The following is a 17,284-nucleotide window of genomic DNA, read 5'->3' on the forward strand; positions in this document are numbered from 1 at the left end:
GCTTAATTAAAAAAAAATAGAGAGAGCTTGGAGTTTTCTGATTCTAGAATAATATAATATTATTTCTGTGTGCCACCATCACCAGTGACTGCCCAAATGGGATAGGGATGCCCTGATGCCTGCCTACCTGGGCTACAGGGCTGCGGGTCCACCACATCACACACGAGGGTTATATGACTGCAGATTTATTCTCTGGGGTATACACAACTTCTGAATCTCCCCCATCCTTCCCACTATGCTGAACTTCCTCCTTTTCTCTTCCTTTCTTTCCTTTTCTTTTTTGTACTAGAGATTGAATCTGTGACCTTTCTTTCTACCACTAGGTAGAAAGATCTCCAGCCTTACAATCATTTTCTGCTTTGTTTTGTTTTTTTAAAATTCTCACTTTTGAGTTCCAGGCTGGTCTTGAACGTCTTATGCTCCTCCTACTTCTGCCTCCTAAGTGCTGGGATTTCAGATGTTTGCCACCTTGTGCAGAGAGGCAGGCTCTTGCTGTGTAGTCTAGGATGGCCTGGAGCTGGTGACAATCCTGCTTCAGCCTCCCAGTGGCACGTGCCACCATCCCTGCCTTGCATGTTGGTTGTTTTTACATCGTGGGTTTCTGTGTCTTCTGCTGTGAGAGGAGGTAGACCGTAGGCTTGCATTCGTCTCAGCGCCTCAGGTCTAGCTTCATTCAGTCCTTAGGAGTGTCTCTGGGCTCTGCACCAGCTTGGAGAACGCCTCGGGCCCCTCAGGGTCTTTCAGCCTCTCTTATGATTGGGGCATAATACTGGTCATAGTGCATAGGGATGTGACTTAGCCTAGATTTGGAGAAGATGGGACTGCCCCCTAATATGTACTAATTGAAGAATAGACAAATTTCTTCTTTTGGAACCTGATGACAGTCAGTAAAGATGACGCTGTGCTTAATCTTTTTTTTTTTTTTTTTTTGAGATAGAGTCTCTCTACAATACTTGCTGTCCTCGAACTCCCCATGTAGACCAGGTTAACCTCGAACATCCAGAGATCCGCCTGCCTCAGCCTCCCAAGAGCTGGGATTAGAAGAGTGTGCCACTGTCTGGCTATGGCTCTCAATCTTTCCGTGCAGTGTTGCTGTTGAGTTAGAAGTGCAGCCTCAGGTCTTGTGGCCCAGGCCTGTCATCCCTAGTGGAAGCTGTAGGCTCACAAGTTCAAGTCCCACTTGGGCTGAAGAGTGAGCTCAAGAGGCCAGCCTGAGTCATTTAGTAAAACCCTGTTTTAAAATCAAAGAAAAAGAAAAATTTAGATATCCATATTAAAGGGGAACTCTTGGAAGACAGTGGCCATTGCTGGATCCAGAGTGCCATATGCTTTGATCTTTTCATGTTATAAGTTTGGTGTGTGTGTATTCATGCATGTGTGCACATGTGTGTGCAGGAACATTCGAGTACACGTGTGCAGGTGAGAAGACCATCAGGGATCCAGCGCTCTCCATCGTATTTTTTGAGGCATAGTCTTTCACTCACCCTAGAGCTCAGCAGTTCTGCTAGGCTTCCTGGCCAGTGAGCTGGAGAGATGCTTCTGTCTCCACACTCCCTTTCCCAGCTTTGCAGGTGGGCATTGCCACCTGACTTTTTCCTCTATGGATTCTGGGGCTCAAGTCCTCCTGGTTGTACAGGGAGCATTTTACCAGCAGCTGCTGTCCCTGCTAGCTTATTTTCTTTAAAGCTCCATTGTGTTATAGTGAGAAAGCGATGTCTCTGCTCTAACACACAGTACTTTGCGGGACAGGGCCTCTTCCTTCCTACCGGTGATCAGCCTGCACCATCTCTTCCAGGATGGCAAAACATAAGAGAAAAGGTCTCGAAGGGACAGGAAAGGAGAGTAAAAAGCAGAAGATAACACCGGCAGAGGAGACGCCGAGGGCATCTGAAGCTAGGCCAGGCAAGGAGGTGGCCAGCCCCACGGTAAGTGGCTTTTCGAGGCGCGTTGCACTTGGCTTGCTTGTTGCTTCCTGAAGTGTTTCTTGTGGACTGTAATGGGCCAGCCTGGCTGGGGGAGAGTCTGGGGTCTAGAGCCTCCTGGCTATATTCTCTGGAAGCTTCTCTCTTTGATGTGATCCTGGGGTGTGGTCCAGGAACCTATGTCTAAAAAACTCAAGTCTCCGGGCAGTGATGGTGCATGCCTTTAATCCCAGCGCTTGGGAGGCAGAGGCAGGTGGATTTCTGAGTTCGAGGCCAGCCTGGTCTACAGAGTGAGTTCCAGGACAGCCAGGGCTACACAGAGAAACCCTGTCTCGAAAAACCAAATAAATAAATAAATAAATAAAAAATAAATAAAAATAAAAATAAAAAACTCAAGTCTAGAGGCCAGGCCAGGCTCAGTAGTAGAGCGTTGCCTAGCACACGGGAGGCCCTGCCTTTGGACCCAGCACCAGTGCACAAACAAAACCCTTCATGCTTTATGAAAAAAAATTAGTCATGGTTCTGTACTCATGTCTGTATCCTTGTACCTCACGGCACCGCTCTGGTGGTCAGTAGACGTCTGGAGGGAGTCAGATCTCTCCTTCCACACTGTGGGTTCCAGGGATCAAACTCAGGTTATCAGGCTTGTAGCAATCACCTTTATCCATGAGCCATCTTACCGGCCCGATTGATAGATTTTAGTGCTCACCGAGAGAGGGTATGAACAGGGCTAACTACTGTTTGGGTTTGTTCTTCACTCTATGTAACGAGTATCTGCCATGTGTATGCAGCATGCAGATACATTTAAATGTAAACTTTTACATTTATTTATGTATGCCTTGTGCACCTTCATGGTGTGTGTGTTAAAGTCAGAGGACAACTCATAGAATTCAGTTCTCTCCTCCCACTAATGGGGAATTGAACTCAGGTCATCAGGTTTGGCAGCAAGCTCCTTTACATGCTGAACCATATCATTGGCCACAGATACATTTACATTTTAACATTTAAAATCTTTTTGTTACCTTCGAAGTTCTAGGTATTAAACTCTTTCACTGACAGTCATCTTTAATATCAGCTGCTTACAGCCCTGCAGACACCATCAGATACTAATATTCCAGATTTATTAGTTAATAAATAAGCCCTGCTCAGACGCACACGTGATCCCATGGCTGGGCCTTGTGGGACTTTTTGTTCTCTCGTTATGTACCTCAGACAGGCCTCAAGTTTGCAAACCCACTGCGTCCTCCTGAGTGCTGGGATTATAGGTGTGGGATATTACACCTGGCAAGGCATTTTCTATTCCACCATGTGGGGGGATGGAACCCAGGGCCTTGCCTGTGCTTAGCAACAGATCAACTGCACAGCCCCATCTCAGCCCTCCCAGGCCTCCTCAGGTTGTCCACGCACTTTCAGGGAACATGGTGTTCTAGAGGGACTGCCTGTGCGTTGTCCTTCCTCCCCACCCCCCAAACCAGGCATGTTTTAGTCAAGCCTTTCTTATGCTATATCTTAGTCTGATTGGGAGCCTGGTGTTTGCAGGGGAGCCACAGGCTGTGTTTGCTTTTCTGGCTATAGGTGTTGGGAGGCAGGAGCTCTGGGCTGTCCCCCTGAGGCCTGGGTGCACTGCCTTCCTCCATGCCAGGAATGTTCTAGTGACTTGGGCAGCAGGGCACGGAGCACCCAAGGTCAGCAGCCACACTCCTGCCGAATGGAAGCAGGAGAGGAGGCTAGGTGTGGTCCCTGTCTGGCAGGCAGCCTTTCTCTGTGGCCACTGTGACTTAGGACTGTAGCTTGGGGACTCAGGTCCTTAGGTCCCCTTCTCGTATTTCTGAAAGCCAGTCTTGCATACAGAATGAGGCCTTTCTCTGCTGAAGAATGCTGGTTTCTGTGGACAAAAACATTTCTTCCTTTGGCTCTCATGGGAAGTTGTCAGAAGGATGTGTCAGGCATATTTTCTTTTAGAGGAAAAATAGGGAGCGCCAAGCATAAGCATTCAAGAAGGATGGATAGTAAGGCCTGCAGTCGGCAATCCCAGCACCTGGGAACTCATGGAAAAGTACTATGCTGGTCCAGTCCTGTCACCCTGTGGCTCTAAATGAACTTCTGGACTCTGCAGCAGGGAAGATGCCTTTGTCCCTACTTGGGCCACTCCATTGTCCTCCCAGAAGTGTCAGTGTGGGGAACTCCCAGGGCCCGCACAGCCATTTCCCACAGCTCAGTGCTCTGCCTGAGCCAGGACCGCCCAAGTGTCCCCAAGTGCTGGGAACTTCATTGCCCCTTGGGGAGTGGTTTCCATGGAACCCAAGTTCCACTTGGGGCTCTGAGCCCTGTGGAGCTGCTGCCTGCTTAGACCACGGCCCTCTGGGTCTGATGCTGAGGCCTGGAGTGTGGGAGTGCTTTGCCCAAGTCCCTACTTGCATGGCGTCCTGACTCCCAAGGCCCTGGAGGAGTGGGTGGTTTGTGGTATCCCTGCACAGGGAGAGAGTTCAAACACCCCACTAGACTAGTTCTTGTTTCATGGCTGCTGGTCTGAGAAGGCCCTGGCCCTGCTGCCTCCCTTTTCCTGGATTCCCATAGGCAGTAGATTTGTGGGCCTTGGTGGGAGCTGGAGTTCACGATAATTCCCTACTCTTGGTGATGCTCTGGACCACAGGCATCTTGTCTTTGTCTGCTGAAGGAAGCCCATCCTGGAACCGAGGCCCCACCCTCTGCCTTAGTCTTTCCAGACCTCTTAAAGCAGAAGATGCAGCTGAAGATACAGGAAGCGCTTGTACTCAGGAAGGGCTGATCAGACTCAGGCTGGGCCACACTAGCTTGCCTGGCACCTGTTTGAGGTAGGGCAAGCCAGAAGGTGGCTGTGTTTCTGAGGATACCTCTTTGTCTCTCTGCAGTCACACTGTATGAATGCTGGTGATGGCTGTCCTACACCAGGACTGGTCAGGCTGGATGCAAAGACAGTCACCAGTCACTGGTGAAAGAAACAGAGCATGATTTTGTTGTTTGTTTTGCTTTTTTGAGAATTTGCTGTGCTTAGGGCTAAGATGATAGTAAAGTACTCGCTTTGCAATCACAAGTGTAACCGACTTGGAGGGGTCTTAGCTGAACTTGTTTCTTCTGCTAATTAAAGACTTAAAAGTCACTTAAAACCTTAGACACAGCAGGGCAGCCGCAGGTAACAAACTTTATTACACGTGATGAAGGTGGAACTCACACGCATGTGTGACAACCCCACAGCCCATGGCATCTAGGTCCCCAGGGGCACCTTTCTCATCCATGGTGGGTCTTCCCTGATAGGGCTCAGGCTGCATGGAAGCCATCAGAGCTTCTGGCTTGACCTTAGAAAGTCACATACATCTTCTGGGCATTTAGCCTGTGGTCTCTTGGGAAGCCATCCAGAAGGACTTGGGAACTTTATGTCCTGGAGTCTGCCCAAATCCCTCCCAGCCATGCTAAGACAGTGACTGTCCAGCCTAAGTTTTGTCACTACTCCTTTGGGGTGAGTAGTGCTAGTCTTTGTAACAGTGCCTGGGAACCCTATCACTTGTCTTAGGATGGACAGTGGTCAGAGGCTAAGTCCTGCCGCTAACCTTTGGACTAACGGTTAGAGTTTGATTCCTCGCTGTCCACACTAGGCTGTGTGGGTTCCTCTGGGCCTTGCTGTGAGAAGTCTTGTTTCTCTGCTCCTGCTCCCTGGCTTCACCGTCCTCTGTAATTGTTTTATCCTCAGTGGCTGCAGGTGCCTGCTTTGTGTGGTCCCCACACAGCTGTTACCTGTGTACTGGGTTTGGACCTTTGGCCCTTTTCTAGATTGGGGTCTTGGGGACGTGTTGTGGGCATCACCGTGAGTCTCACTGCAGGTCGTCTCTCCAGGAGATTCCAGCACTTGGGTTGTTGTGTCATGTGGTAGTGGTGTGTCTGGGAACCTGTGACAGAGTATCTGCACAGTGTACCTAGCAGGAGGACTGGGGAGGGGAGGGGTCTCTTTGAGTGGCAGCCCTTGCTCTACGTGTTTTAACTTATAGCCCCTCCTGTAGGCATGCTCTTATCTTACTGTCCGACTGTTTATTTTGTTGTTTCAGTCTCTTGTGTTAGCTTGCCTGTTGCTGGGATTACAGGCATGAGCCTCCTGGGCTGGCTGTGCCACTGGGGCTGGCTGTGTATGAGGTTGGTGCTCAGTTGAGAAGCATAGCTCTGTTTGAAGGACCTCATCTGGCTTCGGTTACAGAGTGCTTGCTTAGTGTGCACAAAGCTCTGGGTTCCGTCCCTAGCATGGCACAAACCAAACGTGATGCAACCTTGTAATCCCGACAGATCTCAGTAGGTGGAGGCAGTACTGTCAGAGACCCAAGGTAGTCCTTGGCTATGAAGGAAGGTGGAAGCCACCCTGGGTTGCCTGAGACTCTGTCTCCACGGGGGAGCCCCCTAAGAAGTTATCCAGTCCCTAAGTAGTCATCCCTAAACACATACACATATGAGTGACACTAAATGGACCCAGCGAAATGTACTTATAGATACATGCATGTGTATCTCTGTGAGCGTGTGTGACAGTGATAAAGAAAGATCTTGAAGTTGAGAGGGAGGGGTGCAAGGTGAGGAGCTGGGGCCAGGGATGTGTGGGGTGAGAGCGAGTAAGTATCGTACTCATGTATGAAATTCTGGAAAAAGAATGACAAATACTAAAAATAAAAGCAAATAAAAATAAGCTATAAGCAAGTGCACGTGCACACACATAGTACAAAAAAATCAGAAAATTCCAAAGAAGGAAAAAAAAAACCCATCAAAACTCTATTCGAGAAATCTGAGGCAAAAGCAACAACAAAGAAGTGTGTGCATTTCTCATCGAGATTTACTTAATATTTTATGAACATCCGTCTTCACAGTCATTGTCCATTCATAAATTATCTTTGGCTAAATGTCTGCTCAGCTTTTACTTTTTTATCTTTTTTTTTTAAATAATGGAATCCATTTTTAATTTTATATAGTACTGGGGATTGAACCTAGGGTATTTTGTATGCTAATGAAGTACTCTGTGGTGAACCTCGACCCCAGCTCCTCACTGAGGTGTTCTAGGCAGGTGCTCTCCCACCTACCTGCTCTACCCACTATGGCTGCATCTGTCCAGTGCCTGTGGGGTCGTGTTTCTGAGGTCCTGAGTATGCAGCCCTCTATAGCTGGGTATCTTTCTTGCCAGTGCCTGTGTCCTCCAGCCTGCACCCAGCTGTGCTGAGAGCAAGTGCAAGCATTGCGTACTGCCTTATAGCATCCCTGGATCCTTAACTGTGGACAGCCCACTGTGGCTCAGTAGCAGGAACAGCCTTGCTACATCTCTCCCAGCTCGACAGGACTGACCGCTGGCCTGTGGTGGGAGGGAACAAGAGCTGTGTGTCACTGCAGAGGCCTCACTGGGGGATGTGGAGTCTGAGCAGGGCTTCAAGCAGTGTCACAGGAGCTTCTGTGTCTGCACAGATGGCACTGAACACCAAGAGGGTGGTGTACTCCTGAGATCAGACACACCTCCCTAGCCCACAGGAGACAAGCTGCCAGCCAGGGCCTGTGGATCACCGGCCTTTTCTGTCTCTAGGAAGGCTACTGCCGACTGATCTGGTGGCAGCTCCTGGGTTAAGTGAATACAAACCAAGATAAAGGAATCCTGCCTGGAAACCCCAGTGGAGCTTAGCACAGTGTTTGAATTCTGCCGGAGGCCAAGGACAGGCGTGTGTGGCATGTCATGGATTAATGATGTCTGGGGCCTGCAAGGGAAGAGCTGTCCTCAGGAAACCGGCGTCTGTGTAGCCTGTCTGCCATTGCCTTCACACCGTGGAGCTGGCCCAACCCAGGATAACTTGAGTTGTTGCCCATGGGCAGACGTGACAGTTGAAAACTGTTAACTCCTGTGTTGGGACACACCATGCCGTCCTGGCAGTGACACTGCCGGGTAGGGTAGAGGGGCGGGGAGGATGGTTCCACCAGGGGCTCACCTGCCTTTCTCTAAAAAAGATTTTTTTTTTCAGTTTCTGGTAGATTCTTAGGAAGTTGCAAAACTACACAGAAGGTGGCCCCAAGTACCCTTCACCCAGTTTCCTACAGTGACCAATGGTGCCTTGTGTCGGGCCCACAGTGATGAAGCCCGAGGGACTGGGCAGCCTGCAGAGCTCGCTTGGGCGCAGGAGCATGTGCTGTGTTTGTGTGAGCGTGTTCCTGTGCAATCTTAGCGCACATGCTGACCCCCATAAGCACTAGGCAAGATACAGCCGACACCCCCCCCCGCCCTCATCCATGTACATAGCCAAGGGCTTCTGTGATCCTTGCTCTCGTGACTGAAACTGACATAAGTGTTTGTGACTGTGGGCTTTTGCTTCTGTGGGTTAGTGCCAGGGTGTAGTTGCTGGATGGTACACGCAAATGCATTTGGTTCTTAATAGAGTCTATTCTCACCAGTGGCTGTGTGACCCCCGATCCATGAACAAGTCAGATGTCTGTGTGCCTGCAACACCTCCCTTTTCTCTTTCTGCTGTTCAGATCATGGAGGTTTTGTCTGTTTGTTTTTTAAAAATGGGAACTTACTGGCCTAGAGTTCAGAATTCTTCCTACCCTGCCTCTCCAGTGTTTGGAGTCAGAGGCATGCACCTCCACACCTGGTTTATACGGTGTTGGCAAGGGAATTCAGGACCCTGAGCATGCTAGGCAGACATCTTACCAGCCAGGCCACACCCTGTTCCTGGGTTAAAGTTGGATGTGCCTTGTCTCAAAAGCCTATGTATCATCTTTATCTCTTTCTCCTGGAGCTTTTTGGGGTGGCCACCAGGCTACCGCACTAGTCCCACTTGGAGCAAGTAGGTAGGCACTTCACTGGCCTCTGCCCAAGCTCAGGCACCAGCCTGGGGTCAGGTCTGTGGAGGAACTGGTGGACCAGCTGGCTGTTCTCACTGCCATGGAAACCTGACAGTCCTCACTCCACTCCAAAGAAAACAGGACCCACTCCCCATCCCCGAGGCGGCTGTGTTCCTGATGTATCCGCTGCTCGAGTGTGTCTGCCTTGGTTAGCCAAGGTGATGTTTCTGTGCTGGGCTTCCTCATGCCTGATAAAGAATAACTCAGCCAATGTAATTGGAAAATGTTGTTTTTCCTGAGTTGCACACGATCGATATAAAAAGAAAAATCAGCAAATAATGGCCAGGAATGACTGAGAGCATCTCTGTCTCCTTAAGGTGCACCAGGGTGAGTTTGGAGTGTTCAGTGCCGTGGTACCTTCACCATAGTGCGTGTGGGAGAGCGTGAACCACACCCCAGCCCGGGCACTGTGCGTGTGCATATATCAGTATCCTGCTCTCCAGTTACAGGGGAATCTATTCCATTTCCCTCCTTCCTTCCACCCTTCTCTCTATGTTATTTTATTATTATTATTATTTTAGTTTGGTTGATTTTCTTTGTTTTTTTGAGACAGGATCTCATTGTGTAGCTTTGGCGGGGTTGAAACCTGGTGTGTAGATCAGGCTGGCCTTGAACTCATGGAGATCCACCTGCTTCTGCCTCCCTGCACTGGGATCAGAGGCATGGGAATTACCACACCCAGCTTTATCGTCTCTTGGCTGTCTGTGTGTGTGTGCACATAGATGCGTGTGCATGTCAAGTATGGAGGTCGATATTGGGTGTCTTCCTCAATCATACTTCATCTTGTTTTTGAGGCACGATCTCTCACTGAACCAGGGCTTGCTGATTGGCTAAACTAGCTGGCCAGCAAATCCTAGCTCTCCTTCACATCCAGTGCTAGGGCAGTAGGCCCATGCACAGCCACACCTTTTTTTTTTGTTTTTTGTTTTTTAACTTGATTGCTTGGGATCCAAACTCAGCTACCCATTCTTGTACCACCATTCTTGTTCTTGTGCTTTACCTGCTAAGACATCTTCCCAGGCCCCCTTCCTCACAGTTTGTGAGACAAGCTTTTATTCTTTGGCCTAGGCTGGCCTGGAATTTGTGACCCTCCTGTCTCGTTTCCCAAGTGAAGGGATGGCTGATGTCCAGTGTCAGTCTTGTCTTTGGAGTGTGCATTACAAAATGCAGGTGTGCCCTGGCTCCAGCCAAGCCCTCTGCTCTCTTGTGAGGCATTCAACAATCTATTACTTTAAAAACAAATGTGGATCACAGAATTCTAGCTTCCTTCTGGCCTGGAGATATTCAAGACTTAAAGTGGAATTGGGATCCCAGAGCTAATAGCAGGTTTTGGTACAGGGCCCAGATTTGTCCCCTCTTCACTAAGTGGGAAGGCCAAGTGAGAAATTTTGTGTGGGCCAGGGGAATCCATAGAACCCCACAGCAGAAAAACACATTCCATGGCAGGAAGGGAACCGTCTTGTAAGCCAGCAGACGAGAGAAGAAAAGGTAAGGTCGATGAATCAAATAGAAATCCTGGGAATTAAGTACAATTATGGAATCAGAAATGAGCAGAGTGAGATCAAAGACAAGACACGGCTGGAGAGAGAACGGGCAGAAATTGACTTGTCCTGTGAGAGGGGAGTGAGGAGGAGAGGGGAGCCGCAGGTAGAGGGAAAGGTGGAGTAAGGGGGTGACCTATCCAGCAGGGCAGGGCTCAAGATGCAGTGTTTTCATGACAGAAATGCACAAGTGAGGTTTGAGGGATTTGTGAAGGACTGTCAGATATCCAGACTGGAGTATGCTCACACTGCACACACTGCACACACTGAAGGGATGTCAGTGTGCACACACAGCAGGATGTTGCAAGAATGACGTTGGATTGCAGAGATGGCTTAGTTGGTCCAGTGTTTGGATCGCATAAGCCATGAGGGCCGGAGTTCCCACCTCCAGGGCCCATGCACACAGCTGGGCACATGGGGGAGGTGAGAGGGATCAGAAGGTAGAGGCCCTTGTCCTGCCAGCCTGGCAACCCAATTTGATCTCAGACCCACATAGAGATGGAAGGAGGAAACTGGTTCAACAGAACTGTCCTGTGGCCATCGCACACTCTATATGGCGTGTGCACCCCTCCCCCGCCATACAGAAAATAAAAGAAGAAAGTTTATCCTAGAAGTTCCAGGCAGGGGAATTTGGCCAGCGAGGAATATGAAAGAGAAGGAGAGGCATACTTACTACCTGTGGCTCATCCAAGGTGTTCTGTGACCCCTGGGCCCGGTCACTGTCCTGCTCTGGGGCCGGACCCCTGCCCCCCTAGGAGAAAAGTATGTGTGTTGGGTCCAGCTTTTAAACGAAGGAGGTGCTGATGGGAAAGACCACACTCTTCCTTCAGGACAGGTGAGGAGATGCTCTCATCTCGTGGGATCTCAGCAAATAGAGGGAAAGTGTTCAAGGTAAGGTTATGGCTTTAATTAGGCAGTCTGTGCAGTGGGGAACAAGGACCAACCCAGTGAGGAGCATGGTTCCTAGAAGTTCTGGGTCTCTAGGAGCTGGGACTAATAAAGTGGGTTTTTCCATGTTCTGAAGCCAGACACAAAGAGATGAAAAACAAAATCATTGTGTCTTTTCCCCTTGGGAAGTCCACAGATCATTCTGTGGAAAGAGAATGATGTCAGAGGCCTTGGCATGGAGCAGAGCCTGCTCCTTCACTGGGCAGCGTGGTGAGCAGCTGGTGAAAGCGCCTGTCCTGCCCGAGGTGAGTCCTCAAGGGGGCCTGCTTCAGTGAGCGCCTGCTTCAGTGAGGGCCCGCTGCAGTGAGGGCCCGCTGCAGTGAGGGCCTGCTGCACTTTGCTCTTAAGGGTGGAGAGGACTCGGTCTTTCCTCACTCCAAGGCTTATGAGGAAAAAATAGATCTCTTCTCTTTCTCTCTCTCTCTCTCTCTCTCTCTCTCTCTCTCTCTCTCTCTCTCTCTCTCTGTCCCTGTCCCTGTCCCTGTCCCTGTCCCTGTGTGTGTGTGTCTTTTTTGAGACAGGTTTTCTTATTCACTGCTGTGTATATCTGTCTAGCTATCTGGTCTGCAAGCTTCTCAAGTTCTCTTGTCTCTGCTTCCCCTCTCACTGTAGGTGTGCATGCGTGCGGGCATTACCAGCGTGTGCGGTTATGGCTAGCTTCTTATGTGTGTTCTGGAGATCCAGACTCAGGTCCTTCTACCTGCATGTCAAGTACTTTACCTGCTGAGCCTGTTTTTGATTTTGTTTTTGTGACAGTCTCACATAGCCAAGGCTGGCTTTGAACTCCTGACCCTTCTCCTGTCTCTTCCTAGAACCCCCGCTGAATGTCTGTTTTTGCTGGGTTGGTCAGGGGTCTCTAGGAGCTCCGTCCTGTGGACTTTCCAGGTTCTCATCCAGTTTCTTCAGTGCTGAGCATGGGACCTGGGGCCTGGTGATGCTTAGACACTCTTAGAACTGAGCCCAGTTCCAGTGCAGCAACATTCTTAAATTTTTTCAAAACAAAGCTTCTCCGCCCCTTTTAAAAATAAAACGAGCCCATTGTAAAAATACCAAAAACATGGAAACGTTTGGCAAGAAAAATGTTTGTGTGTTTTATCATTTTTGTCATTTTCTCCTTAGGCGTGGCTGGCCTCGGGCTTCACACTGAGGATTGTCACAGTGACATTGTCTGTGACCAGAGCACAGCTAATCACGCTTTCAGAGCTGGGATCCCTATCCCTGTCCCTATCCCTGTGTGTATGTATGTATGTGTGTATGTATGTATGTATGTGTGTGTGTGTGTATGTATGTATGTATGTATGTGTGTATGTATGTATGTGTGTATGTATGTGTGTATGTATGTATGTATGTATGTATGTATTATGATCTACCTACCTACCTACCTACCTACCTATCTAATCTATCTGGAGAGTTGTATACTACCATGTGGATGCTGGTACTTGAACCTGTGCCCTCTTGGCTGCTGAGCCGTCTCTCTCCAACCCTTGAACTCTGTTATTTTTTAGGCTAAATGTGGGAATTAGTTTCTTCTCTCAACTTGTTCACAAAATACCTGACAAGAGCAACTTAAGGGAGAAGGGTTTATTTGACTCCAAGGGAACAGTCCGTCACAGCGGGGGAGACTGTGTGCCACTGCTCACATTAGATACACAGCAAGCAGAGGTTAGTGCCAGTGCCAGGCTAGAATTTTCCTTTCCATTCAGTCCAGGACCCTGGTCCATGGGAACGCACTGCCCATGTCCACTTTGTGTCTGCCTTTCTCAAGTTATCCTCTCTAGAAACTCTCCTCAAAGTTGTAGCCAAAGGCTCAGTTTCTAGATGATTCTGCATGCCATCAAGTTGACAATCAAGATAAGATTAACTGCCAGAATAAATGATTGAGGTGACATCTAGACACCTGAGCCAGCAGCCTGTCCTGAAATGTCATGTTTGCAGACGCCCAGGTGTATCTCATCCCGGTTCTGAGGCAGCCTGGGTGGCCTGGGCCAGTGGCTTCAGCTTTCATGCAGGGAAACTGTCCACAGTTTTACGGCAGCCTGGCCCAGGTTTCCGATCCAGCCTGTATTTCAGAGGCTTGCTGTACCTCTTGGCTCTGGTGGGTGTGTCATGGAGTTATACTGTTTTAAAGGTCTGTTGGACACTTGCTGGGTTTTGTTTCTGCTTTCCTGTGGCAGCACACCTTACCCCCGCAGTTCACTTTGCAAGGTGCCCAGACCCCATTTGTGATGAGCCCATACTCTCCCAGGTCTTGTCTCCACGCTGGGATGGGCATCCTGTGTCATAGCTGTGCAGCCCTTTTCTGCCATAGATTTTACATGCTATAGAATAGAAAGTGTCCTGGGGCTGTCCCGCTGGGTGGGTTCATCTTCTTGATGGCTCCGATGCTTTCCAGGTCAGGGTGGAAGCTAGGGGAGCTGAGCCCAGGTCTGTGGGGGAAGCCCTGCCACTCACAGATGGCGCTGGGCACCACCCTTCTTCTCACAGGGTGCTGAAGGAAGCTCTTCTGTTTGGAGACTCAAATGGCAGGATGAGGGGCGCAGGCTTGCATGTTTGTACAGTCATTTCAGAATTATTCTTGTAACGGCATGGAAAGATTTCCCAGGGTGGAGTGTCCACAGCTGGGAAAACAGTTGTGGCTTTGAAGACATTTTCCCAGGAACTGAGAGCGCATCTCCCGCTGTTCAGAGCACGGACCGACTGCGTCTGGCTTTGCTTGCTTAGCTACATGGTGCCCTGCCGGGAGCTCTTGGCAGCCTGATGAGGGCTGCTTTTCATGCCCAGTTGCCACCTGAGCGTGACTGGGTATCAGGATGGCAGAGAATGTCTGACCGGGTAGTGGGGAAGTGGTGGGCATCAGGACCCCTGTAAGCCACCTGAGGATGGCTTGGATAGTGGACGAGCTTTCTTTAGCTCTTCCCAGGTTACGGTTTTGTACTTGTAACTTGTTTCCTTGCTGTGATGAAATAACCCACAAAGGCAGCGTAAGGGAAGAAGGGCTTATTTTGGATCCTGGTGGGGAAGGCATGGTGGCAGGAACGCGAGAGGCAGCTGGTCACATTGTATCCATGGTCAGGAAGCAGAGTGGTGGATGCTTTTTCTACTTTACTTTTTTTGTTTTTTGAGACAGGATTTCTTTGTATAGCCCTGGCTGTCCTGGAACTCGCTCTGTAGACCAGGTTGACCTTGAACTCACAGAGATCCGCCTGCCTCTGCCTCCCAAGTGCTGGGATTAAAGGGGTGTCATCACTTTATGCTTTTTATTGTATCCGGGACCCTTGCCCATGGGATGGTGCCATTTACAATTAGTGTAAATCTCCCACTTCAGCCCGTCTGGAAGCTCCCTCAGAGACAGGCTCATCTCTTAGGTGATGCTGGGTCCCAACAAGCCAACAGTGGTAGCTTTAACCCTTGCCAAGGACTGTTAAAGTCAAGACTTGTCCTAAATGCCTCATCCTCATTCCATGGGCCCTGTGCAAGAGTGCTGCCCGTGCTCAGGATAGCTGAGTACCTTGTGGCAGGCCCTGTGGCCTTGTAATAGGTTCATCCTGCTGACTGCTGGACTTTAAGGAGGAACACAGGAGGTGGTATCTCGAGTTATGGGTGATACTGAGGTTTCTGAACTGGCAACCTCACTGCCCCTGTTGTCACGGTGTGTGACTGCCAGCCTTGCTTCATGGGCTATGCCACAACCTGCTCCTTCTGCCGCCCCCTCCCGGGGGTGCTCCCCCTCCCAGGGGTGCTGTTCTGGTCCATGGGAGCTCACCCATCCTCTATATTGAGGACGAGCCTCTGTGTTCCCATGTCTCATCTCAGAAGAGAAGTCATCAGGGGCCCAACTTGGCTCAGGCAGGTCCTGTGCGGTGGCGTGCATGGAGCACAGGATGCACAGCCTGTGCTCTTGGGAAGTGGGCAGAGTCCTGCTGCTCTACAGGTAGGAATGGTGGGAACTTCAGTGTGGGCAATGCCCATCAGATGTCTTGGGCCAGGAGATTGCCTTTTGCATGGAGGTTTCCAGTTAGCTTTAACCATTCTGCTCAGGTACTGGAGTGGCTTCTCTTTGCACTCCTAGCTGCTGGAAGGTTGGATGGGGGTGGCAGCAGCCAGCACCATGGGTGGCGCCGTCTGTAGTTACAGCTCTGATACAGGCTTCAGTATGAAGACCTTTAGCCCTGCAGTGACAGAGGATACAAGGCTCTTGGGTCAGAAGTATTGGGACTGTCAGAACTTAAGGCTTGGCAGCTCTCTGCGACTCTTTCAGCCACCGGGGCCTGAGGCGTCTCATGCCCAGCTCTGCCCGGCCTTCATTCTCTTCACCTCTGCTCCCGTGGTCTCTGCCTGACCACTCTCTGGAGCACTCCAGCCTCTCGACATTACTGCCATTGGCCTTTCTTTGTGTTACCAACCCAGAGAAGGGCAGTCAGCACCAACTTTTATGCAAATAGAAGCCTTCACTGAGCTACCTGGCAGGCATTCCCCTTCTCCCTAAGTAGGAAAAGCTGCCAGGTCATGGAGAGTTCACTGAAAGCTGGCCCAGGCTGCTTGCTGGTGGGTGGTGATGGCTCTTCAACAGAAAATGGGTGTAGTGTGGGCATTCCAGCTGGGTCTATGACTGACATTTCTTCCCTCAAGGCCATCAGGATACTAGGGAAGGGACAACCGTTGTCAAATATCTTTTTAAAGAAAAAAGTTAAAGTCCGGAGATGGCTCGTTCTGGAAGGTACTGGCTGGGTAAACATAGGACCTGGGTTTGGTCCCTAGCACTCAATAAAAAGCTAGGCATGGTGGTATATGTCTGGAACCCTAGGGCTGAGGAGTCTAGGCAGGAGAATCCCTGGAGCTCACTGGCTGGCTAGTTATGCTGAATTGGTGAGCTCCAGGTCCAGGGAGGGACCCTGACTGAAAACAATAAGGTAGACAGTGGTTGAAGTTAAAATGCTGAACCATGTTACTCCTGACCCAGGAAAGGCCAGTTCCTCTGCCCTGCCCCCACTCCTGTGCTGAACTGTAGGTATGCGTCTGCTATTATTAAATTAAATTAAATTAGGTCCTATGTGAAAGAGTCTCGGGAAGTCAAGTTTGACCAACTCTAAAGTTCAGCCTGCACCTGTCCACACTGTGAACTTGGAACCAGAAGTGTGATGGAAGGGTGCCCTATGAAGACAGCCATCATGGTTCGGATGCTCCAAGACCAGCTCTTTAGTTTTTAATTTATTTAATATTGTTCATGTGTATACATGTATGTGCACTCCCGTGGATGTGTACATGCCACAGCACATGTGACCTGAGGACAACTTTGTTGAGTCAGTTGTCTCTTTCAACTTCATATGGGTCCTAGAGATGGAACTCAGGGAGTTGGGCTTGTGTGGCAAGCACCTTACCTGCCAGCCCATCCGGGAGGCTCTAAAATGTATTTTGTTGGGGGATGGCATGTTGTTCTGCCACCATGGCACTGATGCTGCTGAGAGCTGTGGTCCACATGCTGGATTATGCCCGTTTGTGTGAGTATGTGTGTGTGCCTGTGTCTTGTGTGTATGTTTGTGTATGTGTTCATGTGTTGTGTGTATGTGCACCCCTGTGGGTATGGGGTATATGTGTTTGTGTTGTGAATATGCCAGTGTGTGTGTGCGCGTGCGTGCGGATGTCTTTACTAGCTGCAGCTTTTCTTTTATCATACCTGACAGAAATCCACCAGGAAACAAAGCTCCATCTTGTCTGGGGTGGCCCTTCCTGCCCTTCCTGTACCGGAAGTTAGGCTTGGGTTTAGCCATCCCAAGTAATCCGTGCACAGATGATCATCATGAGGGTGAACTGCCGACTGCACTGTTCTGGAACACGGGTGTCTATGCGCATGTGTGCCTGTGTGGTGAGGCCCAGGGTCAGCATTAGCTGTCACTCCTCGGGTGCTGTCTACCTTTTTTGTTTTTAAGATTTTTTTTTCTTTGTGTATATGAGTACACTGTTGTTGTCTTCAGACACACCAGA

At 49.7% G+C, this 17,284-nt stretch overlaps 1 protein-coding gene across 1 annotated transcript in view; it reads left to right on the forward strand.

The window, feature by feature from the left end:
• The window catches only part of CUNH7orf50 (chromosome unknown C7orf50 homolog), a 101,364-nt gene that overhangs the window by 2,994 nt on the left and 81,086 nt on the right, over positions 1-17,284 (forward strand). The window contains exon 2 of the mRNA XM_028756119.1: positions 1,796-1,925. Coding sequence (XP_028611952.1) covers positions 1,797-1,925 — 129 coding nt within the window. The 5' untranslated portion in view covers position 1,796. The remainder of the gene's footprint in view (positions 1-1,795; positions 1,926-17,284) is intronic.

The sequence above is a fragment of the Grammomys surdaster genome, unplaced genomic scaffold, assembly GCF_004785775.1.
Source record: "Grammomys surdaster isolate TR1022 unplaced genomic scaffold, NIH_TR_1.0 126109, whole genome shotgun sequence".
Taxonomy (NCBI): Eukaryota; Metazoa; Chordata; class Mammalia; order Rodentia; family Muridae; genus Grammomys; species Grammomys surdaster.